This window comes from Miniopterus schreibersii, assembly GCF_964146895.1.
Source record: "Miniopterus schreibersii genome assembly, chromosome: 11".
Lineage (NCBI taxonomy): Eukaryota > Metazoa > Chordata > Mammalia > Chiroptera > Miniopteridae > Miniopterus > Miniopterus schreibersii.
The window spans coordinates 5,388,537-5,413,663 of record NC_138111.1 but is presented as its reverse complement, the minus strand read 5'-3'; the positions used below and the strand labels follow the sequence as shown (position 1 = coordinate 5,413,663).

Sequence of the window (25,127 nt, the reverse complement as noted above, 5' to 3'; positions counted from 1 at the left end):
GGGGAGCCCCAAAAAGGCAGGCCTGGGGCTGCTGCAGACCAGGGTGGAGCCCCTCCCCCCACTGTACCACACACCCTGCAGGGGCCAGTTGGCAGCCGCAGCCAAGGCCAGAAGCAAGGCCTTGCCCAGCTCCTGTGGTTATCGGGGGAGGGCGCGTGGGACAAGCCTCGGGGCGGCCGGCTCTGGGCACAGATGGTTCTCATTGCAGGCCGCCCGCCTCTCTTCCACAGCAAAAACAAACCACCCGGGCCAGCGGGCCCTGCTTTATCTTGTGTTTGTTTTCAATCCCTCTTCCTTTGCTTGAAGCCAGTGTCCTGTGGGCTGCATTCTGCTGTTCTGCCCAGGGTCTTGCTGGGACGCTGTGGCATTTTTCTGACCTAGGGCAGCTCTCCAGGGAGGGGCTGGAATGCTCCGGAGGAAAGTAGCCCATTTCCCGCGCCTGGACTTGTCTCCATCCCGCTTTGTCACAGCGACTTTCCAGGGTTTGGAATCTCCTTGCTGCACCAGGACGGTTGGGACTGAGAAAGGAGCAGGACAGAACCAGAAGGTGAGACCCAAATGTGCTCCGAGGGCCTGCTCTGTGCCTGCTGTGCCCAGGAGCTGGCCCTGTCCCCACACTGGCGAGAACGCCCTAGAGCAGGGCAGAGCCAGGGCGGGTGGATATGAGGCCTCATCTCACAGTCAGGCTCCAGGAATTCAGAGGAGGTGACCCAGTCCTAGGACACCAACAGGAACAGGGGTGGGCTCCGCAAGCTGCCCTACCTGCATCCTTCCAAGTTTCCCCAGTTACCCCATTTCACAGGTAAGGCCAAGGTTAAGAGGGCAACGTGGCCACTCAAGGTCTCAATGGTGAGGAACAGCAGGGACAGGGGGCTGCCACTGCCCACAGCTTCCTGGGCCAGGCCACACACATCCCCTTCACATCCCCTGTTCCTCCATCCCCTCCTCCCCGACCTGTGAACTCACACAGGGGCCAGGGCGGTGTTTGTGATCAACACCCCTCGCCCCGGGTCTCTCTAAACTAAGCAGAGCAGCTCCCCCACGCCCGCACCCCATTGCCAGTTTGAAGAAGGGGTGACACGTGTGGGGGCTGGACCAGAGGAGGGGGCAGAGGACGACCAAGGAGGGGGTGCCTGTCAAACAAAGGCAGTGGGCCCTCAAACAGCCCCACGTGGGGGGTGGAAGGAAGGGGGTGGGGAGGCCAGCAGGGCCCAGTAGCAATGCCAACGCCAGGCCCCCAGCCCTGGGTCCTTGGGGGTCAGGGGGAGCACCCCTGCCGGCCCCTGTACCAGCCACACGAGGTCCCCCCTCCCCCGCCGCGGCCAGTCCCCCACAGCGTCCCCTCCTCCCTCTCCCCTCCCCCGCCGCTCGGAGGGAGGAGGGACCGGTGACATCACGGCCACGGCGGGAGGGGCGGTGCCCCGCGCACATCACTTCCTCGGCGCCTCGGGCGGCGGGGCAGGAGGACTGACAGTGGACACCGGACAGCAGACAGTGCACAGGGGACAGACGCCGGGCGGAGCGCGCGAGCGGAGCGCGGCCGCGGCCTGCGGCGACCCTGCCCATGGCCGGCCCGGCCCCGCCCGGCGCGGACGAGCTGCCCGGCGCGGCCCGGCGCCTCTACTCCAGGTGGGCTGGGCGGTCGCGCGGGCGGCGGGGACCCGGGAACAAAGGCGGCGGCGGGCGCGCAACGTGGCCGGGACGCGCCCTCCCGCGGGGCCGCCGGGGTGGGGCGCAGAGCGGGGAGCGCGAGCGCGGGGGGCGCCGCGCGGCAGAGGAGGGCGCGGGGATGGGTAGCTGCGGGGGGGGGGCGGGGGCGCGAGGACGGGGTGTGGGGGTGCTGGGCCTCCCTCCGCCCGCGCGCCCGCGGGAGCCGGGGACTAGCTAAAGCCCGCAGGCTAAGCGGTGGGCAGGGTAAGGGTAGGTGGCTGGGTGGGCTGCTGCCTGCCCGGCCCCCACCCGGTACAGGGCAGCTTCTCCTGGCGGCTGGGCCACCTGGCACAGCCGGGGTGTGGAGGGGGCTGCCAGGAGCTTCTCTCGCACGCCTGGCCTCACCTGCCACTGCCGGGGCCCAAGCACTCAGGGGGCGGCGTGGCAGGAGGGAGCGGGCTGTGTCATGGGTGGTGCTCTGCCCCCAGCCAGCCCGCTCAGAGCCTGGGTCCAGCGGATTGCACGGGGGTTGGGGCTGCAGAGCCAGCCACCAGGTGGGTGTGTGCCTGCCTAAAAAGACACCTACCTCGGGGCAGATTCATGGGTGACGGCAGCGGTCTGGGCTCTGCGCCCCGTGCCCGTCAGGTGGCCTGGCCCAGGGCTGCGTGCCTGTTTGGTGACACCAGGCTTTTCAAGGGTGCTCCACAGGATGATGCCCTGGGCCTGGCCTAGGTGGGCACCAGGACCCTTTGAGGGGGGCTGGACTCTGCCAACCCATGAAGGTGTCCAGCAGAGTGGGGCAGGCATAAGTGCTGGGCAGAGGTGATTATTGTTGGCAGATCCCAGAGGCACACCTGGCTCCCTGCAGTGAGCCCGATGGCACCCCCCACCCCCTAGCTTGAAAGACACTATCATCCCAGCACCCCCAGGCCACCCCTAATACTGGTGGCCTTCAGGGGGCCTAGCCAGGCAGTCCATCAGCAGCAAACCTCTGCCTGTGCCCCCCATGTGTAGAATGAGGGCGTGGTGGTGGGTGAAATGCCTTGCTGCCCCTCCCCACCTTGGTCTGGTCTGTGCTGCTGGCCAGAGACACAGCCCCCATTGTGTGGTCTCCGGAATTGAGTGCTGAGCCCCCAGCCTGGCTCCTGGGCCCCATGTAGGGGGAGTGCATGCGGGTGGGTTTGCTGGCAGCTGACGCTGGAGGCCTGCCCTAAAGGACCCCTTCCACCCCCCCCCCCCCATGGGATGGACGGCAGTGCAGGCAGCATTTACCCCAGGGTTATGGTTGATGAAGAGGGGGTGCTTGGTCCCAAAGAACAACAGGAGTTAATCTGGCTGCCACTGGTGTGTGAGTGTGTGTGTGTGTGTGTGAGAGAGAGAGAGAGTGAGAGTGAGAGTGAGAGAGAGAGAGAGAGAGGGAGGGAGGGAGGGAGGGAGGGAGGGAGGGCTGGGAGACCTGGCACAGCTGAGCATGAGGTCCAAAACATCCTAGTCACTCCACAGCTTGACATGGAAGCCTAGGGTGTGGGCCGGTGCCAGAGCCCAGTGGGGACACACCAGGCAGGACCCTGGCCTGGGGGACAGCTCACTGGAGATGCTGGGAGAGTCCTGAGCCCCGCCTGGCATCGTTACAAGCTGAGACCCGTGCTAAGCTGGGCTGGGTGAGCCCGGCACAGGTTTGGGATGTGGGGCCACGATCTTTCTGCAGGGCCCATGAGGCCCATGGTGGGTTTAGACCCCACTGGGTAGCCATGGCCAGGTGTGGGCAGGGCAACTCCTGGTCAGAGCTGGCTTTTGGAGGCTGGCAGGATGGGGTGGGGGAATCCTTTTCCAGTGGGGCCATGGGGCAGGAGAGGAGAGGCCTGATCAGCAGCCTCAGGCCATGGTCGTCGGCCCCTGTGAAGCCTGCATGTTGGGGGAAGATGGGGAGAGCCCACCACGATTTGGTAGCAGAGCAGTAAAGCTGGCCACCAGGGAGTCGATAACCACTTCATTACCCGGTGAGCCAGCAGTCAGTCGGCGGGAGCTTGGCAGACAGGCCCCAGCCTCCTGGCCACTGCGGTCTGGCTGCTGGGAAAGCCGGCCCTAGTCAGCCCCCTTTTGAGGAGAGGTGCATGCGCTGGGCAGGCATGGTGTTAGAGAGTAGACCTGCACAGGTATACCAGCTGGGGTGGGGCAGGCTGGTACCGAGGTGCCCAAGGAGGTGGAGAACTGGAGATGAACATTTAAGCATCTTTTTAAGTAGATGGCAAATCCCAAGTGGGAAGGTTGTACGCCCCCAGGGTCTGGCAGGGAGAGCTAAGACCACAGCCCCAGGGGCCAGAGCGCCCTGGCCGGCCCAGCCCCAGTCTCCTGTCCTGAGAGTGGGGCTCTTGGCAGCCCTTGGGGTATACAGGCCTCTGGGAGGCCCAGGCAGTCTTGTAGGGTGCATGAGCTGGCAGTGGGCAGGAGAGTGGGCTCGCAGAACACTTCGCCCAGTGCACGCAGGCACCTTGCCAGGGCAAATACCCATAGGCCTGCAAAGGTGGCGTGTGGGGCCGAGGGCAGGCAAGTGGGCCTGGCCATTCTAGGTAGCATCACAGAGGACAGGAGAGGGTGGCCTGCAGTACAGGTGTCAAGTGGCAGCCCTGGGAGGCGGAATAGGGGCCTGGGGTTGATGTGAGCTGCAGAGTTTGGGGATTCAACTTGTGAACAGGAGTTGGGTACGGAGGAGGTGGTCTAAGCCCTGCTCCCCTCAGCCGACCTGTCCTGGAGGGTGGATAGTGGCATTGGACAGAGACCTCAGGGTAGAGAGGAGAGTGCCTGGCCTGGACACCCTTGGTGTCCGGCTTTCCCAGAGCAGGGCCTGGTGCAGGTGGGTGGCCTGGGACCTGATTCCCTACCTTGGCATCCACCTCCCAGCCCCTTCCAAGGGCTATACCCTCTCAGACCCCTCCCCAAATGTGCAGGGCCTGCAGCATCCTTCACCCACCCCACTTGGGCTCCTATTCCTGCTCAGACCCCAGGGTGATCTCAGGTGGTAGAGCCCACCTTGGCTCTCCAGTTCCCTTGCCCTGGAGCTGCAGTTCCTAGCTGCACAGCCTTGGGGAACCTTCCTGGCAGGAGGGGCTGCCCACAAGTGGAGCAGACAGAACCTCTGGGAGGGCCCATGGGGTCCCAGGGGCTCCTGGGGTAGGGCAGCACCTTGGAAGGGCTGAGAAGGGAGGCCCCGAGAGACACCTTGACTTCTTTCCACCATTCTACTCTGATGGGCCTGGACAGGGGACCCAGCCAGCACTGAGCCTCTGTGGCTCAATGTCTGCACCCACCCTGCTACTCCAGGCGGCCCCTCCCCTTGCCCAGGGAAGTTCACATCAGCCGCCCTCCTCATTGGCCACAAGTGGCTGGAGGAGCTGGGAGCCTGGCAGAATAGACCGTCAAGGGGCTGGCACCTTTCAGGAAAGGAAATGTCTGCCCGCCCTGGGTAACCCTACAGCCCCCAGAGGGTTGGGAGACACTAACAGGATGGGGTGAGGGGCCAGTTGCCCAGAAGGGCAGGGACCCTGCCCAGAAGGAATCCTAGCTTCACTCCAGGTGGGTCCTGGAGGCACAAACGTTGACCTGAGGCTCCTTTGTGCTGAGTGACAGCTCTGGCCCAGGGCTGGCCTGGGGAAAGTGGGAAGGAGGGCACTGCCTCTGCACCCTGCTGCGTGCCAGCCCCCAAAGGGACATCCTCTAGGCTTTGTGCAGCTCAGGGCTTGCACACACCCACCCCGCCCACCCACCAGGCCCCGCCCTGCTGACTGCGCTGATCCCGGCTCTGAGCTGCCCTTGATCCTCTGATCCACCTCAGGCCTTGGGAACCCCAAATGATCTGTCCAAGGACCTGGGGTCTCCTGCAGCTGAGGCCGCCAGAGCCTTCAGCCCACCACCCTGGGGTGGGGAGAGTCAAGGGAACCCCAAGTTTGGTGCAACCCCAGGACCAACAGCCAAGGCAGGGCAAGGGCTGGCTGCCCAGGAGGGAGGCCCAGAGCCCAGCAATGCTGGCTGTGGCCATGGAGGGCCAGCCTGTGGCCCTGAGCTTGGCCGAGAAGGCAGTGTGCAAAGTGGTATATGGAGCCCCCCGCCCCCGCCCACTACTGCTGCCGGTGGGCCTGGAGCTGTGGCTGTACGTGCAGAAGATGCGTAACCTGCAGAGGACAAGGTGCGGTGGGCACCTGGGAGGGCACCTGGGCAAGGGGCGCGTGATGGGTGCCTGCCAGGAGGTCAAGGTGCCATTGGAGGTTTTGGGGTAAATGGAGAGGGTGGGGGCTTCTAGCCCGGTATACTCTGCCTGGTGCTTCTCCAGATGACCTCCCCATGTTGCCAGGGACCCATGTTAGACCCCCCCAGTCTGCATTTGCGATGATGTCCCATCAGGATGACCCCTACCCCCTTGATTTTGGGGCCCCAAGTTCCTAAGCCAGAAACCTTTGCTCTGAGACAGGTGGAGGGAGGCCGCCAGATCTGCCGGAGCCAACACGGCATGTTCCTCTCTGAAAATACCCACGGTTCAGAGCCCATGTCCCTTCCACAGTCACCTAGGAGGAGAGGGCAGTTCGCCCATCAGATGGCTTGCCAAGCAACTGGGCAGGGACATACTGGTCCTAATAAAGAAGCCCCATGCCTGGCACCGCAGGGCTGCCCGTGGGCTCCTGTGATGTGGCATCCGGATGGCTCTTCCTTGAGCACTTGGTCAGGTGGCTGCGGAGGAACAGGCACATCACCCATGGGAGGCCCTGGCGTGCAGGGGCTGGAGGGAGGCCCAAGGGTCTGGTGTCCTGAGGTTTCAAGGCCATGTTCCTGACCCCTGGCTCTCGGAGAGGTCACACAAGCTCTGCTTGAATCTGGGAGAGGAAGAGTGGGGGTGAGGTCCCAGAGCTCAGGCCCTGTGTTCTCCATGGAGTGAACGAGCCTACTCTCCCCAGGACGAGTGACCCTGGTGTTGGGAGTCACAGCTGGGCAAGGGGCCCTGCAAAGGTGGGGGGCTTCCCCAGCAGAAAACTGTGAGCCTGTGGGGCCCAGGGTGCTGGGTGTGGCTTCTGGGGGGTCCACTAGCCCCACCCAGCCTGTCCATGTGGTGTTGCTGTCGTTGGAAATGTTTGAGGTGCCCACGTTCTTGATAACGTGGCAACAGAGTAAGCGGACTTGTGGTTTGTATCAAAGGGGTGTTTGGTTAAAACAGCTTAGAAGCACTGGCCTAGACAACTTTATTTTTTAAGGAAATACGTTGGTTTCCCCTCAATAACTCCTGATCATTGCACGTTTCTAACAACACAGAGAAGGGCCGAGCACCTTGGGGCGCAACGGGATTGTTCTGTGGACATTTTTAATGACTCTGTAGGTCTTCCATGAACTCTGAAAACCTCAGAAAGCAATGGGACTGAGACAGGGACAGCAGGGGCTGGCCTGTGATCACGTGGAGCAGGCTCCCTCTTTTCCAGGGTCTCTGTGGTAAGACCCTGTCCCTTGGCTCCTCCTGCTGCCGAGGTGGTGCCCTCACTGAGGCCCGTGCCCCTCCCCTCCCGCCCTCAGGCCGTCCTCCAGTTTGGGGCTTCTGTGCCTCCATGGCATCTGTGTCCCCAGGGCAGGGCAACAGGTCAGGTGACCAATAGGGAGTATCGCGGAGAAGGCCGAGGCCCTGAGGGAAAGTGGCCGGCCCAGGGCCGCACCTCAGGGTGCTGTGCAGCGCCCAAGGGTGAGGGGCTTCTTCTCGGAAGTCCCTGCCCAAAGGCGGCGGGGCGGGGGGAGCCAGCACAGCCACCAGAGAGGTGTTGGTGGTCACGTAGGGCCCTGGGCCCTTGGGGTTGGGCCAGATTCAAGGGGCAGGAACCCGGGGCCGGTTTCCAGGATGTGGGTTCATCCTGGGACATGGTACTGTCCACTTCTTCCCACAGCCGCACCACAGGGTGGGGGCACATGGCGGGAACAGCTGTTTCTCAAGCCAGTCCTGGCCGGCAGCCAGCAGAGCGCTTCTCAGCCTGGAGGGGCAGGAAGGGGCCGGGGGCTGGTTGACCCTGGGCTCAGACACAGCCGTGTTCCCGAAGAGGTCAGGGAGTGAGGACAGATGATGGCTGAGCCTCCAATTCCCACTGGGGGCTTGGAGGATGTGGCCTCCCCTCCAGGTTGCAGACTGGGGAGGGGCTGGGCTCAGATCCTGCCTGTGTGGTCTGTCAGCTCACTGACCCTCTCTGAGCCTCGGTTGCTCTCAGTGGGATCAGGGCCTGTCGCAGGCTACCATGCCTCTCAGGAAGATGGTGTGTGGCCCCTCTCCTGGGCGGCTGACACTTGGGGGTTGGCAGTGTTTGGAGCTCCACCATCGCAGGCCGAGGGTCTTGTTGCAATCACAGACTCACGACTTCGCCCCAGGTGCTCCTGAGCCCTGGCAGTGAGGAGGTTTGGGCATAGGTGAGCAGCACGGGTGTGCCAACCTGGGGATGGGCATGCCACTGGACCTAGCACCTCTTCTAGGCGTTTATCCAAGAAGAGACTTATGTTTGTGTCTATAAGCATGGCAAAGGCCACAGCCATCTGAGGGACCCGGTTGTCCATAGTGATGACTCGGAGGAGGACAGGTCCCTAGGTGTGACTGCGTGAGAGGCAGGCTGTGACCCCTCCTCTCTCCACCCAGGATGGAGGCCTCATGCCTGGAGCTGGCCCTGGAGGGCGAGCGTCTATGCAAGTCTGGGGACTTCAAGGCAGGTGTGGCCTTCTTCGAGGCTGCTGTGCAGGTGGGCACTGAGGATCTGAAGACGCTGAGTGCCATCTACAGCCAGCTGGGCAATGCCTACTTCTACCTGAAGGAGTACGCCCGCGCCCTGGAGTACCACAAGCACGACCTACTGCTGGCCCGGTGAGCTGCGGTGCAGTGTGGGCGCGAAGGGTTGTCCAAGCAGGGTCTGGGTGCCCTGCCCCCGGGAAGTGGGTCACAATACGAGCCCGGTGGCAGAGCTCTCAGGGTCCAAGGGATCCAGGAAGTGCCCCTAGGAGGCTGTGTTTAAGCTGAGACACGTGTGAGCGTGTCTGTATGTCTGCATGTGTGTGAGCATGGGTGTGGCCCAGTATCCTGTGACTGAGCACACGTGTGTCCAAGAGCCTGTGCCTGTCTCTGGGACTGTGTGTAGGAGGGTAGCTACCCCTCCCTACCCCTGTGTTTTTGCCTGTATCTGTCTCTGTTCTCCTTCAGCCTCCAAGCCTTTGCTCATTCTGTTCCCACCCCGAAACACTCTTCCCTCACTTGCTACCCCCTGCTCCTGCTCCTTCTTGAGGCTGCAGTAGCCACTTCTCAGCAGCCTCAGCGGCTGGACTCCCCACCAGCCAGTGAGCCCTGCATCCTGTCCTCAGCACCCAGCCCTAGAGTGGTGCTGGAATGCATGCATCGAAGACTCACTGCATGAATTATCCTAATGTCAATTCTCACTTCGAGGCCCCCCTAACTCTCCTTGCCTCGACCCAAGGTCCTCCCTGAGCCCTGACAGCTGCAGGCTATGCAGGGGTCTCCCCCAGACCTGGCCCAGGAGAAGGGTAATCCTGAGCTGTGCACTCCAGCCAAGGGCTGGTTCTCCCAGGCCCTCATTCCCTGCTGAGCTCGGTTCCAACCAGTACTCAGCCTGGACCCTCTTTCCTGCCCTCTAGGACCATCGGTGACCGCATGGGGGAGGCCAAGGCCAGTGGGAACCTGGGCAACACACTCAAGGTCCTGGGCCGCTTTGATGAGGCTGTTGTCTGCTGCCAGCGGCACCTGGACATTGCCCAGGAGCAGGGGGACAAGGTAGGTTATCAACCCCCGGGCTGCTTCCCTGTCCAGCCCCCTACCTTAGCATATGGACCTAATGATGTCCCTCCCCAAGTTCTTGCTTTTGGAGCCCCAGGTACAGCCTGGACAGTGCGCATACCAGCTTTGCGTGTACGCTTTGGGGCGATGTTCCCACCCACTGGTCCAAGGCTAGTGGGCTTCTTGACAGTTGTGGCTTTGGAGACACCCCAACCTTGGTGTTGTCCACAGATTGGGGAGGCGAGGGCGCTCTACAACATTGGGAACGTATACCACGCCAAGGGCAAGCAGCTGTCCTGGAACACCGCACAGGACCCCGGGCACCTGCCACCCGATGTTCGAGAGACGCTGCGCAGGGCCTCCGAGTTTTACGAGTGAGTGGGTGGCGGGGTTGGTCCACAAATTCCACAGACGTTCCCAGGGCCCCTGCCCTCGGCACAGAGACTTAGCGGCAGCCCCAAGTACAGTGCCCACACCCGGCCCACCACCTCCCTGAGGCCCCTGACAGTGGCAGCCAGGCTGGCCCTCCTACCCCACACCCTCCCGCACCTGTCCTCTGGGTCTGCTGGGACTCCCTGAAGCCCCTGCTTTTCCTGCCCCGTGCTCATCCGCAGCAGTGGAGAGAAGTAGGGAGACTGCTCACCAAAGTGTGTGTGACATTTAAAAAACATTCGGCTAGAAAAAGGGCCAGGGCATTGGGCTGAACCCCTGGGTCTGGGAGAACTCTTCCTTTTAGAACAGAGGTTATACCTGAAAACCAGAGTTGGAGACAGGGGGAGCCCCTAACCCGAGCCTTGGAGCTCAGACAGGACCAAGTGGCACCAGAGCCAGGCACCCGCTTGGCATCCTCTGCCTGGAGGGATGGGTCATGGGGCCTTGCTTCCCTCACACTGGGAGGGACATGCCTCTGATGGACTCGGCCTCCAGGAGGAACCTGTCCCTGGTGAAGGAGCTGGGCGACCGAGCGGCCCAGGGCAGGGCCTACGGCAACCTGGGCAATACCCACTACCTGCTGGGGAGCTTCGTGGAGGCCACGACCTTCCACAAGGAGGTGAGTGGACAGACAGCAATGTGGGCAGCCCCACATCCACCCAGGCTTTGTCTGACCTTGGTGCTGGGGCTCCTGGGGCTGCTCCGTCTGGACACACAGACATGGGGCGGGCAACCCTGGCGGGGAGGCAGCACCTGCTGTCGGCTTGGGTCCTGTGGCTGCTCCGTGACCACCTGTGTTGTGGGTTTGTGTCCTCAGCGCCTGGCCATTGCTAAGGAATTTGGAGACAAGGCAGCGGAGCGGAGGGCCTACAGCAACCTGGGGAATGCCCACATCTTCCTGGGGCGCTTCGATGTGGCTGCCGAGTACTACAAGTAGGCGCCCCCTTCAGCCAGGGCGAGGGTGGGGCCTGAGGGGGGCACAGGCCCAGGAGGCATCTGCCCCAAGGTGGGGAGTCTGACTTTCCAGGCTCCCCAGGGGCAGGTGGGGGGTCTCTGGCCACCCCAGAAAGGCAGACTGACAAAGCTGTAGTCCGGGGCTGCTGGGGACTTGGTGAGCACTGGGGGAGGCACCATGTGCCAGGCACACAGCCGGCCTTGGCTGAGGGCCTTCTGGTGCCAGTTTTTGGAAGGACCCCAGAGCAGGTATAACCATTCCCATATGGACTTAGTATGGTAAGGACCTTGTTGGCTCCTGGGGCTCCCTGACTGGTGCCAAGACACTCGCTGGGCCATCTGCCTCCTGGTCTGAGTAGCTGAGCGGTAGCCACGGGGCAGAGACCAGGTCACATGCACCAGGTCCTGCGCCGAGCCTTGATGCTCCATGTCGGGACCCTGACCTAAGTGTTGCTGTCCCCGGGACCCCTGTGGACAGGCGGAGGCTCAGGAGGGTGAGGCGACTGGCCAGTGTGGGCAGAGCCTGGTGGGGCCCCATCTGTCTGCTCCCAGCAGAGTCAGGTGCTTTGGTCATCTGAGGATGGGGACACAGCCAGGCCCCAGAGAAAACCCTGTGGGGTCCTGGGGCCGGAGGCCTCTGGGTGGGTGGGCTGCTTGCCCCATTGCCCACCGTCTACCCCTCAGACAGGAGTGAGGGTCATAAGATGTGCCCTGCCCCCCAGGAGAGGGGGATACTAGAACCTCTTTCCTGAGGGCTGCCCCTCTGCCCGCAGGAAGACGCTGCAGCTGTCCCGGCAGCTCAAGGACCAGGCGGTGGAGGCGCAGGCCTGCTACAGCCTGGGCAACACGTACACGCTGCTGCAGGACTACGAGCGCGCGGCCGAGTTCCACCTGCGGCACCTGCTCATCGCCCAGGAGCTGGCCGACAGGTGTGTGCGGTGCGGTGCGGATGCGGAGGTGGGCAGACCCCACCCAGAGGGCTCCGTGCAGGCCCTGCAGGCTGAATCACAAGCTGGTGACAGAGGCCAAGGCCTGGGTCCAAGGCCCTGCTCTGCCACTGGCCGAGTGACCCCGAGCAGGACCACTTGCAGCAAACCCCTGGCACAAGCTGGCGGAGGAGGGTCGCCCTCTTTATCTAGTTCGTCACTCCTTTGAGCTGCCCCCATATCTATATAAGTACCAGTCTCTATGGAGACAGACAGACCAAAGATTCCTAAACACACAGCCATGCACAACGGTCGTTTGGGTGGGCAGTGGCCAGAACAAGGGGGCTCAGAGCCACAGGCCGTGGGCCTCTCACAGGTGGTGGACAGGAGGGGTCTTCTAAAAGGCTGCCCCGCCAGGAGGCACTTTTTTGGGGTGGTGGTGGTGATGTTTTGGAACTAGATAGTGGCAACAGTCACAGATTGTACACACTGTCACCGAATCATGTGCTCTAGAATGGTTAAGCTTATGTTAGATGATTTTCACCTCAACTAAAAAATTAATGAACAGAGTGATTGAGGTCACCACTGTCCCCAAGGGTGGAAGGAGCCATGGAGGTGAGAGCCTCGCTGGCCACTAGGGGGCAAGCAAGGCCAGGCTGGAAACCCTAGCAGCTGAGGTAGCCAGCTCCCAGCTCCACTCCAGGATGAGTGCCCCACCCCTAGCCCACCCATGAAGCTGCCCACCCCCCACCTCCTCTGTCCTTTCCACCTCCTGTCCTGTTGGGCCCGACCACCTGGAGACGGGGATTGGGATGGCTGGGCTGGTGGGCAGGCTGGTAGGCCTGCATGGTGGTGCACATGTGGACTCAGTTTCCCTCCCTGGCAGAGTGGGTGAAGGCCGGGCATGCTGGAGTCTGGGGAATGCCTACGTGTCCATGGGGAGCCCGGCGCAGGCCCTGACCTTCGCCAAGAAGCACTTGGAGATCTCCCAGGAGGTGAGCCAGTCCAGCCCCCCCCCCCAGTCCCCAACCACTGCCTCAGCTGGCACTGGGGGCCCCTAGGCGCTGCCCAACCAGCTCCAGACTGGCCGGGTGCCTTTGTGTGTTCTGAGCTCTTCGTGGACTGTCCCTGTGTCCTCTCCGGTCTATTGCTGCGTGCTGCCCAGGGGCGGGCTGGCCACCCCATGTCCTCTGAGGCTTGGTGGCTAATTGTCTGCTGTAGCCAGGAGGTGGGGGTGAGGGGATCAGGGGGCCTGTTTTCCACTCCTAGTGCATTAGTGTGCCCTGTGGGCATGTCCATAACCAGGTCCTTCTGTCCCTAGGGAAACTGGCCAGGCTGGGCCACAGGGATGCCTGTGCCCAACACCCAAGGTGGAAATGACCTGCCAGAGGCTATCCCTGCAGGATCTTCCCCTGGGACTCCCCCAGCCAGACACCTTCCTGGGGAAGGTGGGCAGCCAAGGGGCCTGTCCACCCAGAACCCTCCTGTTGTGATCAGAGTATTCCCGTGGCTGGAAACCACAGAGTTATCACAGGCGAACTCTGGTTCCCTGGCTCCTTGCCTTACTTCTCCTGACCACACCCCCTTCCTGCTCTTTGGCCCCCCCCCCCCCCCCCCCCGGATCTCCAAGAAGCAGCCCCCGTCACCTTCCTCTAGCACACCCCTAACGCCTGCCCAGACCCACCACAGCCTCATGTCCATGGGCAGGTGAGGCCCACAGGTGCCCAGGTGGAGATGGAAGGAGCAGGAGAGCTCAGGACAGGGGAGGGCCTGGCCTGGAGAGCCCTCCACCTGGGCCACCAGCAGGGCAGCCCTTGTCCATCTGAGCACAGGCAGGGGCCTAGCAGTGGTGCCTGTAGCACCATGCAGAAGACCTGCCAGGTTGCCCTTTCTTTGGCTTGTTCCTGGACGATGCATGTCACCTCTGCACTGAGGGTTCTCCTGGGGAGCCGCTGCTCTGAGCTGGGAACTGGGGAGGAGCCGAGGAGGAGCCGTGAGCCTGGCAGGCACCTGAGGGGTTGGTGTAAAGCTCCAGGGGCTGAGAGAGGTGCAGCGTGGCCAGAGCAGGCCAAGACCCACGGGAGGGTACCTGAGAAGGAGGGCCCTACGCCTTCCTGCAGTGTGAGAGGGTATGTGAGGCCACCTCCACCTAGGGACAGACCCCAGACTCACCTTGGGGCACGGTGAGTCCTGGTTCCCTGGAGACCCATCGAGGGCCTCCTAGCCTGCCTGCCCACTGACCTGGCCCTGCTTGGCCACAGATTGGGGACCGAAACGGGGAGCTCACGGCCCGCATGAACGTTGCACAGTTGCAGCTGGCTCTGGGCCGGCTGACCAGCCCGGCGGCCGCAGAGAAGCCAGACCTGGCCGGCTACGAGGCTCAAGGTGAGTTCCTGGGCTGGGGGTAGGGAGTCTGGTTCCCCACAGGCTGAGACCTTGGCTGGGATGCAGGGCCTTGGTGGACAGGGCTGTGATAGGAGGGCTGCCTGGGGAGGGGCTGGCTCATACAGGGGCCAGATTAGCACTGCGGCCTGTGGGTGCAGGTTCCATGGAGGTGAGCTCTGAACCCAAACGGAGAATTTCTAACAGAGCTGCCCAGTAAGGGAAGGGCCCCCAGGGGTGGGGAGCCCCTATGCCTGGGGTGTGTCAGCATTGGAGCCCTTTTCTGCCCTGCTCCGGAGCTCACAGTGGGGATGAGGGCATGACAGGCTCTCCAGGTGCTGGGGGCACAGAAGGTGGACCCTGTCTCCCAGGGCAGGGCAGGGATCAGGATGATTGGTGAGGTGGGATGGGATTGGGCATTCAAGGGGTGGGGACAGCATGGGGAAATATGGGCATTCAGGCCTCTTCTTCATGGTCTCTGGGGCAGCAAGAGCCTGTAGTCACCCTGAACCTCCCCTGGGTTTATCACCCAGTTGCACCATGACCATCAGGAAGAGGAGAGGGCCCTCACTGCCCCTACTCAACTGCTCCACCCCCTCTCTGGGGCTGAGGACCCTTCCAGGCTGGGGCTGGGCCTAGGGGACCAGGGTGAGAGGAGGCTGCTGGGAGGAGGGAGGGGCTGAGTCAACCAGAGGGGCCCAGGGAGCATGCAGCCGGTACTAATCAGGTCCACTCCACTGTAATGACCTCATCACTCACGGGCTGCTGGTCGCTCCATACAGGTCAGCGATGTGCTCTCAAGGACAGACTGTTCCCTGCAAAGCAAATAGATTAATAAAGTCAGGGGACTGGGGGAGGGTATTACGCCCTGAGCTGGCTTCCCCAGGTGGCTACAGGTGACTGTGGGACAGGCTCAGGTCAGGGAGGTAGCTGCCCCTCCCCACCCACACGGTTCTTGAGTTTTCAGGGAGTCTGGCCCCAGTCTTTTAATGGCTGTGTTCCCAGGGGTGCCCACTCTGCCTGAGCTGCCAAAGGCCCCTGACCTGCTGAAAACCAGGCCAAGGAAGCTGGTGCTGGCTGGTGGTGGTTCCCCAGGGTTTCTGATGATGGCCTGCCCTAGGAGATGGGGGGCATACGTCACCCCCAACTTAGATTGCTGAGGACTGAAGGGAGGGAGCAGAGGCTTCTGGGATCCTCAGCTTGCCCCTCTTTTGATGTGCTGTGGTCAAAGGGGTTGGGATGGAGTGTGGTCCCCCAGAAAGTATCAGGCCAGGTTTTCTGAGGGTGGGCAACTCTGCCCAGAGCCCCTGGCAACCCCTGGCCCTTGGAGGCCACCCTCTGGGAACCCCAGCAGTAGGTGGGGGCAGGGCTGGGTCAGCGTCTGGAAAGGCTCCCACGAAGGCGGAGGCGCAGCCGAGCTTCGGATCTCCTGAGGAAAGGGGGGCGTGGTGGGTGAACAGCCTGGCTGTGCGGGAACAAGGCAGCTTCTGTCCTCCCCACGCCAATTCCTTTGCTCTGCCCAAGTCTGGCCCTCCCAGGCCAGGGCCCCCAGAAGCCTCTCCAGTGGGCTTCTGGAACGCTAGCAATGGAATGCCAGCAGGCTCTGGGAACAGGCCATCTTCCTGGGAGGGCGGTGACCAGTGCAATCTGCTCAGGCCGGAGGAAACTGGTCTGGGGGCCGGCAGCCCTGGGGGCTCCAGCTCTGGGATGCAGCCTCTGGAGGCAGGCTGGAGCCCTGAGTCTGGGCGTCCCTGGAGGAGGAGCCCCCCAACCAGGTGAGCCTGGCACCCTGGCCCGGGCAGGGCCTCCTGCAGGGGTGGTAGCATACATTCGCTCATTCGCTCAGTGCATACTGGGCCCGAGTGGTGGGCTGGCCCAATTTCCAGAAGCCAAGAGCTTGCCTTCTGGAAACTCCCTTGGGGGAGGGGGCAGTTGCATATCCAGAGCCTATCAGTTGGGGTGGGAGGTGGAGGGGGAAGGGGAGCACCTGGCCGGAGCCGTTTAGGGAGGAGGGAGGCACTCAGCGGGGTCCAGGAGGAATTCTGGAGGGAGCCATGGGCGGGGCCTGCTTGGTGGGCGGGGCCTGCTTGGTGGGCGGGGCTTGCGGTGGGTGTGGTGGTAGCTGGCCAGCTGGAGGCCAGGCCTTGGGCTTTTCTTCCCTGTCTTGATAGAAACAAGGGCCCTTCCTGTAGCTGGAGGACCCAGAGCCGGCTGCTATTCAGTTCACCTCTCAGCTCTGCTGCCCCCACCCCAACAAAGAGGGCCCTGAGCGAGTCTGTGTGGGCCGGGGCACCTCCCTGTCACTGCTGTCTGAGCCCCGGTCAGTCCCAGGTGTCCTGGGTGTCCCACCCCTTCCCTTCCCAGCAAGGGCACCTGGTGGCTGGGGCATGCTGGATGGGGGCCCTGTGACCCCCTTGACACGGCTGTTCCATCAGTGCATAAGCAGAGGTAGCCAGTCCACCTGCCCTCTCTGTTGGATCACCCCGTCTGTCCTGATGGGCCTGGGCTGTCCTCTGTCCCACGGGCTTGCACTGCTCTGCAGCTCCTTCGGTCCTCTGGTCCCTGCTCAGCGCGTCCGGGGTACAGAGCAGCAGGAGTCCCCTGGACACTGCGTTGAGGAGTTGATGTACATGGTGTCATGTCTGACAGGCAGTTTAGGCTGTGGGCTCTCACCCTGGCTCTGTCATGTCCTGGCTGGCTAAATGTCTTGACCCAGCTGTGCCTCAGTTTCCCCATCTGGGAAGTGGGCCCACTGGTCATCCTTGGAACAGCGCCTGGCAGGAATGAGGGCACATCTCATGCCCCCAGGGAGGGCTAAAGATGTAGACACATCACTGTCCATCTGTGCAGTCAGTGGCCTCAGGCACCTGTGACACACAGGTGAAGGCTGTAGGGCTGCAGGGGCCCCCTGTCTTTATGTCTGCCCCTTCTCCACCCACCCTCACCTAACCCTCTGAGGCCAGCCTGACTTTCTATAACACCTGCCCTGTGCGGTGGGGCCTGCAGCCCTACTTCCCATGTCCTGACCCAAGGCTCTGTGACTTGTCCAGGTGGGTGCCCTGAAGGAGGACAGTGCGTGGGAAACCACACACAGGGTCCCACACTTAGGTGCTCAGCAAACACTAGCTACTTGACCACATCCTGGTTAAGTACCTACTACACGCCAAGCTCCGTGGGAGCCCTGGGTGCACATCAGCAACCCAAACTGGCAAAGATGGCAATAAATCTTGGCAGACTCGCACAGTGCTCCGGGAAATTTCCAGACCTCACCCTCATGGTTGGGAGGGGTGGAGAGCAAGCCTGTGGTGCCCTAGCTTGAATGCCCCAGTCAGCCAGTGGTGCGGGCGCTGGAACTGGCAGGCGAGGAGGACCTGGGCACTCTCACACAGAGGGTGCATTTAGCTTGGCCCAGAGGGCCTGCCGCCCTTGCTGACCATGAAGGGACCCGCCCCGGAGCCAGACGCTGCGTGTCAGGGGCGTTCCAGCCTCTGCCGAGGCCAGGGGCGAGGAGGGCCAGGCAGGGCAGAAGCGGCCGAGTGGGTCCTGGGGCCCAGCAGACAAGGTGGGGAAACCGAGTCGGGCCGCTAGGGTGTCAGGGGGCAGCCAAGAAAGGCCCCAGCCAGGCCCTGGCGGGCGATGGAGCAGGGTTTCCGCTGCCTGTGGTGAGTAGGGGCCCTGTACAGTGGCTGCGTCCTGGCCCTGTGGGCATCTCAGGCCTGGGACTAAGGTGTCCCCTCCCTTCTCCCCATCACTGCATGTGGCAGAGAGGACAGGCGATGCTCCCAAGTGCAGTGGGGTTTGGGAGTGAGATGTCATTTCTTCCTAATGGGCTGGGAGGAGTGGGGACCCTGACCCCACTCTCAGCCCCGTGTCTTTCAGCCTCATGACACAACATAGGGTCAGGCTGCCCTGCTCTAGGGCAGTTAGTGGTGGGAAGGGAAGCAAACAGTCGGCTGCCTCCTGGTGAGGCCTCTGCATCCGCCCCCTCCTTGGGCTCCTGGGACAGCAGCCTCCGAGGACCACTGCATTCCCACTGCCGGCCATCTTATTTCTTGGACAGGGTGTGGCTTCCTCAGAACCTAGAGGCCAGGACAGGGAAAGGGCACAGCTGCCCACGCCATCCCCTCCAGCTGTCTCTGAACTGCCCAGTTCTCATGAAGCCCTGGACACTTGGTTTGGGCTGGCCTGAGTCACTGACCACCTGAGCTGGCTCCCTCCCTCTGGGGACTGTGTCCAGGCAGTGGGTATGGTCTGGGGCTGAGGTCAGGGCGCCCGCTGAGGGCTCCCTGCTGTGGCGTGCCCAGTATGGGGATGTCTCGGGGCTCAGCTCCTATGCTGTCCACCGCAGGTGTGCACAGAGCCTCTGAGCTTCACGAGCGGAGCCCATGTGTAATGCTGGGGTGATCACAGAGAGGGCAGGAAGAGAGCCGGGTCCAGAACTTGGAAACACTAAAGCGAGACTCCACCCAGGCCCTGCAGGGTCCATCCCATCTCCACCCCAGCCCAGAGTTCTTGCAGACACTGCCTTTGCCTCCACATGGGGTGGGGCATAGCAAGCTCATCTCCCTCCTGGGGTGCAGGCTCACTAGCCTCTGCTCCCCAGAGGGCCCCACCGGTGCCAGCCAACCTGGAGGCCAGGGGTCAACACTGGCTGACTGAGCCACTGTTTTCCAGGGGCCAGGCCCAAGAGGACGCAGAGGCTGAGTGCGGAGACCTGGGACCTGCTGAGGCTCCCCCTGGAGCGGGTGAGCCGGGTTTGGGTGGGCGGCTGGGGGACACAGGACGTCAGCAGAGTGGCAGAGCATGGGCAGAGTGCAGGCAGCAGGCTAATGAGGCTGCTGCAGTGTTTGCTGAGCTGCCACCACTCTGTCCACGTCATGTCCCTGCCATGGGAGATAAATGTGCCATCTGCCCCCGTTGGTTCCCTGAGAGGCACCACAAGGCCCTGTACTACCAGCACCCACTCCCTCCCATCACACCTCAGGGTCCTGCCTGCTGCATACCCTGGGACAAGCCACGGGTCCTTACACACTGCAGACCCCTCTGCCCTGCCCAGCCATGTCCCCAGCGTCTCGGCCAGCCCGCTCCTATCTGCTCCTTCCCACTCGGACACTGTCTCATGGGGAAGCAGAGCTGTTACCAGTGGAGCTGCTGGGGCTCTGCAAACCCCAAGCAGATTTGGGGCTGGGCAGGTGGGCTCTGGGCCCTCTGTATCTGCTGGGGTGGGTTCGGTACGGCCCTGGGGAAGTGACCTACCCTCTGAGCCTCTCATTACTCCAGTGTACACTGGGTTTGGTTGCACAGGCCCATGGGGGGCCTCCTGGGAGATGAGGCTCAGGGTCACCCACAGTCATATGTTTCCTAGTGTGGGAAGGTCAACATTTGGGGGGTCAGAGGTGCAGCCTGAGCTCCTCCAGTGCCCTGCTCTGTCCCTCCCTGCCAGCCCCCCTCCCCGCCCCCCGGGCCTTGCTAGCCCTCTTCCTCCTCCCTTGTGTCTGTGAAATGGGGTGACTGCATTCACCAGGCCCCCCCCTTAGGGTCCTGGGATTGCTGGTGGCCCTACCCACGCCTGGCCTCCCTCCCCCTCCCCAGGAGCAGAATGGAGACAGCCATCACTCTGGGGACTGGCGGGGGCAGGGCAGGGACGTGCTCCCCCTCCCCATGAGGAGCAGGAAGTACCAGGAAGGGCCGGACGCTGCTGAGAGGAGGCCCCGGGAGGGCGGCCACTCCCCACTGGACAGCGCGGACGTCCGGGTGCAGGTGCCTCGCACGGTAGGCAGTTTCTCCTTGGGCTCCAACAGGGAGCCCAGGTGGGGCCTCCACCATCCATGCTGGACAGAAGACGTGGGAGCTACTCCAGGGGGCAGAGATCGTGGCCGTGGCTGTTCGCAGGACCTGGTGGGCGCCAGGCTTACTGGCAGTGCAGGGACAGTGTGTAACTGTCAGGCCCAGCCGCAGTCAGGCCCAGTGGACAGAGCAACAGTGTTCAGCAAGGGGCAGCGGCAGCTCAGGTCCTCAGGTGGCCTGCAGCCCATCCTGGTAGACAGACAGGTAGACAGACAGATGGGGGCTGGAGGGATGGGGGATGGCCTCTTGCCGTCTGGTAGGTGTCCCACTGTGCCCAGGAGCCCTTCCAGGCTCACAGGAATGGGTCAGAGGTCAGAGGTCAGCCTGGACCCCCCTACACAGAACACCTGGTCCAAGCCTCTGGGAATCAGTCTAAAAACAGTTCCCTTCGAGGGCTTAGTCAGCACCTTCCTAGCCCGTAGTGGGTGTGGGTGCAGGATTTTTCCACACAGATGGCTGCTTCCCGCCCTCTTTTCCATGAGTCCGGGGGTGGGGGTGTCTCTGCCAACCCCATTTGACCCCAGCGCTGCCCAGTTGGCCAGGGTCTGTGTCCATGAAGTTTGGTGAGGAGGGGATCCCTTCCTGGGGGAAGGGTCACTGGTTGCCCCAGGTGAATGGGGCCAGTATTGACACTGTGGCTTTGTTGTTGGGGGCCAGCCCTACCCTGAGCCCAGGCAGTACAGGGCCTCACAGTAACACAGAGGGCTGTGTGGTCTGAGGGGCCTCAAGAACTCGTCTCGGGACAGAGCACGGGGAATGGCTGGGCCAGCCCTAAAGATGGGGGTTGGGGGAGTCTGGAAGTGGGCCCAGCCAGAAAGGCCTGGGCAGGGGAGGACCACCAATGCCAAGGCACTGGGGAGCCATGGCAGGCTGTGGAGTAGGAACCTGACCAGGGCTGGTGAGGGTGGGTGAAACCTGCCCTTACTCATGGCCCCTCATTGCCTGAGTTTCTCCATCCAGGCACTGTACTTATCAGGGGACACACTGTCTGCACCCACCATTTTTCATGTGAAATGGGGCCGAGTGAGGCAGGGGGCAGAGCCTGAATCCCAGTTGCCCCGCCCTTCCCCCACAGCAGGGAGAACAAAGGGAGAGTTGTCTTTTTGATTCCCCACACCCCTAAATCACATCAGCCTCCCCACCAGGGCAAAGCTGTGCACCTGCCACATCCAGTCCCAAGGGCGTCAGAGCCTCGGGCCCCAGAGGTGGGCCCTGGCTTGCAGTGGCCCAGGCTGCTCCCGTCCAGCCCGACTGGCACATGCAGCAGGTCAGCCGTGAGCCCCACTCCCACTACTCCCACTACTCCCACAGCGCCCCTCTGGCTGCCGTCTCGGGACCACTTTTTCTGAACAGAGACAACGGCCAACACTCAGGCTTGTCTGTGTAGCTCATTTACAGAAACCCTGAGAGGGGAAACTGAGGCCCAGAGCAGCAAAGAATCTGGCCGGGGGTATCCAGCTAGGACCTGTGGACCTGGGGTTCCAAGGCCGGGTCAGCCCTGGCACCCGTAGCTTCGCCCCATGGAGAACAGAGCAGAGCTTCGGGTGGTTCTGGTGTTGGAGGGGATTCTCATGGCAGAGTACTGAGCCTGGCTCCAGCTGGAGGCCTGGACCCCAGTGGCAGGCTGAGCCCCCTGCCCACCAGACACTTGACCTAGCTCCTGGGACAGGAGGCAGCCTTAGAGGGCTGGGCCTGGGCCGCTGGCTGGGACAGCTCTGTCCCCAGGGATCTGAGCTTGCTGTGGAAGGAACCTGGAAGGGAGGGCCCTAGGAGGAGGGCTCAGGTGTCCCCCATCCTGTCTTCACCTGTCCTGCAGGGCTCACAGCCACTTCCCCAGATGCTTCTTGTGGTCTGCCCTGCTGGTTGGCCCCTGCTTCGTGGTTGGACCCAGGGCTGGCAGTGATGGGAGCAAGGACAGGGCTCTTCCTGAGCCAGCTTGAGGCCAGGGAGGGCCTTGGGGCCCATGGGCCTGGGCTTGGGGCTAGGCAGAGGCCAGGGGGGCTGCTGTGTGGGGACGTGGCCATGTGGGGGGGTGTTGGGCTTCACGGCCCATCCTGAGGGTGACCAAGCCCCAGAATGGGAAAGGCGCTGTTTGTCCAGCTCCTCATGGGGCTGCAGCAACCCTGGCTCAGGAATCAGCTAGAGAAAGTGGTGGTTTTTCCTGGGCTGACCCAGCTTGAGAAGGAAGCTGGGCCTGGGGTCAGAGTGGGAAAGTACTTTCCACACGGTTCCCATCCCCCTTGCCCCTCTGGTGTGACTGCCACAGGCCCAGAGCCAGAGTGCTCAGTGCTGTGCTCAGGAAAATCCATCTTGAGTGTTTACGGAGTGCGCCTGTGTGTGTGTGTGTGTATGTGTGTGTGTGTGTAGTGTGAGTGACGGAGCTTCAGTGGGGGTGGGCGGGGACAGGGAGGGGCCCTCACCCTGGTCCTATTTAAGCATCCAGCTAACAGGGCCCCGTGGGTCTCAGCAGCGAAGTGGCACTGGGTATCACAGACAGGGTAGTGACACGGGCACCTTGGCGTCCTGCCCAGGCTCCACGTGGCCGAGCACCTTGATCAGCACCTGGTGGATCCAGCAAGCTACAGATCCGGTGTGAGTGTGGGGCCCCGACACAGGTGGAGGCCAGGGAGCACCCGGGCCTGTGTGAAGCTGGACTGAGGCCAGGCTCCTAGGCTCTCCTGGGGGCCACTCGGGTGGGCGTGCAGTCACCCCAGGGGACCAAGCGGTCAGCCTAGGACCCACGCTGTGGGGGTGAGCTCGAGCGTGTTCTGCTTTGCCCCAGCAGCCTCCCCTCCTGCCTTCAGCCCCTGGCCTCAGTTCTGGGCATCACCGGGGCCGTGGCACCACCGCTCTGAGGGGTTGGTAGGCAGGCTGGGGAGGGCAGCCCCAGGCCAGGGGAGGGGAGGCCCCTTGCTCCTAGTGAGAAACGACTGAAATTCTAGCAGGAGGGAATGGAGTGCGATCTGAGGAGGAGCTCTGAGACCCCCCGGGATGGATGGAGCCTGAATTTGGGGCAAAGGAGAGGTCATAGCATGGGGGTAGCCCCCAGGAGCCCTGTCTTGCTAGGATCCAGGTGGTGCCCTGAGGGCGTGGGGCTTTGGAACTGTCCAGACCCTCACTGTGTGTTGCCCTGGTCTCAGGCCCGCGGCCCCCCACATCACATAAGGGAGGCATCAGTCCTTCAGAGGTGGCCCTGGGCTCCAGAGGGTGGGGGCTGCCAAGCCTCAGGCCGGAGATGGGCTCTGCCTTGGGGCCTCAGGAACCTCTTTGGAGGGCAGTGGAGGGTCCCTCTCAGCCCAGCCCTGGCCACAGTGGTGATGGGGCTGTGAGGGGCCTCAGAACAAACCCCAGTCTCCTTTAGGTGTGTCCCTCAAGCACCGAGTCTCAGTCCAGGGGAGGCTGAAGGAGTATTGGGGTCACACCTGTCTTGGGAGGGGCCTGGCTCCCTTCACCTGGCCCACAGTCCACCTGGGAACCCTCTGTGAGGTGCTGCTGTGCTCACCCCACTCCTGGCTGAGCCTGGGGTTCCCCACAGCCACTTGGCCCCAAACATCCTGGGAGCAGAGCCCACACCTACTGAAGGAGGCACCCGACAGCCCCAGTCTGTGCTATCGGCTGTGCTCTGCCTGCAGGTCCCGGAGGAGGCCCTAAGGGCAGCCCCTTGGCCAGGGCCCCTCTGGGCCCCTCATACCAGCTGTCCCTTCCCCCGCTCCCCGCATGAGAGCAGAGCCCTGAGGAGGTTCTTGAACTGCCCCCGGCCTTGGCTCTGGACCTGCCCTGAGGGGGTGGGGACCAGGAGGACCTGGTAGGGTCTCTCTTTCAAGCTGCCACAGCAGGAGCCCAGCTCTGAACTCCCCTTGGCTGTGCTCCGGGAGGCCAAGCTGGGCCTGCTCCTTGCTACTGTGTGGCCTTGAGGGGCCCTGCAAGCTCCCCTTGCCTCAGTCTCCTCTGTGAAGTGGGCTGGTGATGGGAGCCGCACATTTCAGGCACCCAGTGGGTGGTGTCTGCTGCTGTGGTGTCTCCATGCTCCCAGTTCTAAGCGGGCCCTGAGGAGGCCACCAGCCAGCTGAGATGGACGGGTGGAGCTGGGCAGGGTATCCTGGCTTCTGGGGGAGGTGATAGGGTGATTTGCAGCCAGAGTGCCATCTGTCAGCCCTTGGGGCCCTGGGCAAGGCCTGGCGAGGCTGGGGAGGGGGTGGGCCTGCTCTGGCTCTGCCCTTTGGGGAGGCCGGATGGACCCCACCCTCCAGCCACCCCTTCTGTGGATGTGTAAACTGAGGCCCAGAGTGGGGGTGGGCTTGCCCAAGGTCACTCTGCTGGTTGGGACTCAGTGACCTGGTCTTTTGCTTTTCATTCCACCCCTGCCCCTCCCTCCAGAACTGTGGCCCCTTCAAGGGCCACCCTTCCCTCTTATCCTAACCCCAGCAGAGGGACTTGCCCAGGCCCGGCTGGGTCAGCCCTCCTCAACACCCAGGCTGTATTGATGGTGTCTCCTGGAGTCCGTGTGGTCCAGATACAAACCCACTGCCTTCAGCCTGACATCCAGGCTGCACCCCCAGCCACCTAGAGCCGCCCTGGGCCTGCACACTCCCACCTTGGCCTGTTAGCACTTGCTCTCTAGGGCCTCAGCCCGCACACACTGCTGTTCTCTGGGTCTGTCCACTGGTCCAGGAACTTATAAACTCGTGCTTAGGGTGGGACTAGGGTGGAACACAGGAGCCCTCACCTCCCCCAATTCAGTCTCCTTGCCTTTGGTGATAGGACCTGATGTTGCTGGCACCTCTGGGCCCTGCACAGACCATGACTATGGTCAGCAGGGCTCCCTGCCTGCTGAAGGCCTAGTCATTCGTCCCCTCCCTCACTCACTCATTTGCTCAGCAGACACTGGTGAGTGCTGTGCGAGGTGCAGGGCTCCAGAGGTGCACAGGTGGAGCTCATTGCAGGGGCTGACACAGGATAAAAGCCCCAGGGGGTGGGGCACAGGGAGGCTGCCCGGAGGGGGAGGAAGGCTTGGGATGTGTGAGCAGGGTGGGGGTGAGTGGCCCAGGGGAGGGGCAGTGCCATGTCTGGGGAGGATGACAAAGAGCTGGACAGCAAGTACTGGGAGGAGAAGGAAGGGTCAGGCTGGGGAGCAGGTTTGGGGC

General features: G+C 62.8%; 1 protein-coding gene across 8 annotated transcripts in view; it reads left to right on the top strand.

Moving 5' to 3' along the window:
• The first annotated feature begins 293 nt into the window (after positions 1–293).
• Positions 294–25,127, top strand: part of GPSM1 (G protein signaling modulator 1) — a 28,554-nt gene continuing 3,720 nt past the window's right edge. The window contains exons 1-11 of one of the 8 annotated variants that reach the window (XM_081152138.1): positions 294–547; positions 8,300–8,521; positions 9,304–9,439; positions 9,674–9,816; positions 10,370–10,493; positions 10,692–10,807; positions 11,602–11,757; positions 12,641–12,749; positions 14,016–14,139; positions 18,811–18,881; positions 19,729–19,908. In XM_081152138.1, coding sequence (XP_081008264.1) covers positions 8,301–8,521; positions 9,304–9,439; positions 9,674–9,816; positions 10,370–10,493; positions 10,692–10,807; positions 11,602–11,757; positions 12,641–12,749; positions 14,016–14,139; positions 18,811–18,881; positions 19,729–19,908 — 1,380 coding nt within the window. In that variant the 5' untranslated portion in view covers positions 294–547; position 8,300. Of the gene's footprint in view, positions 548–1,458; positions 1,630–8,299; positions 8,522–9,303; positions 9,440–9,673; positions 9,817–10,369; positions 10,494–10,691; positions 10,808–11,601; positions 11,758–12,640; positions 12,750–14,015; positions 14,140–17,632; positions 17,799–18,810; positions 18,882–19,728; positions 19,909–25,127 lie in introns of those variants that run through there. The other 7 variants (XM_081152137.1, XM_081152136.1, XM_081152135.1 and 4 more) reach the window with 7 other exon arrangements.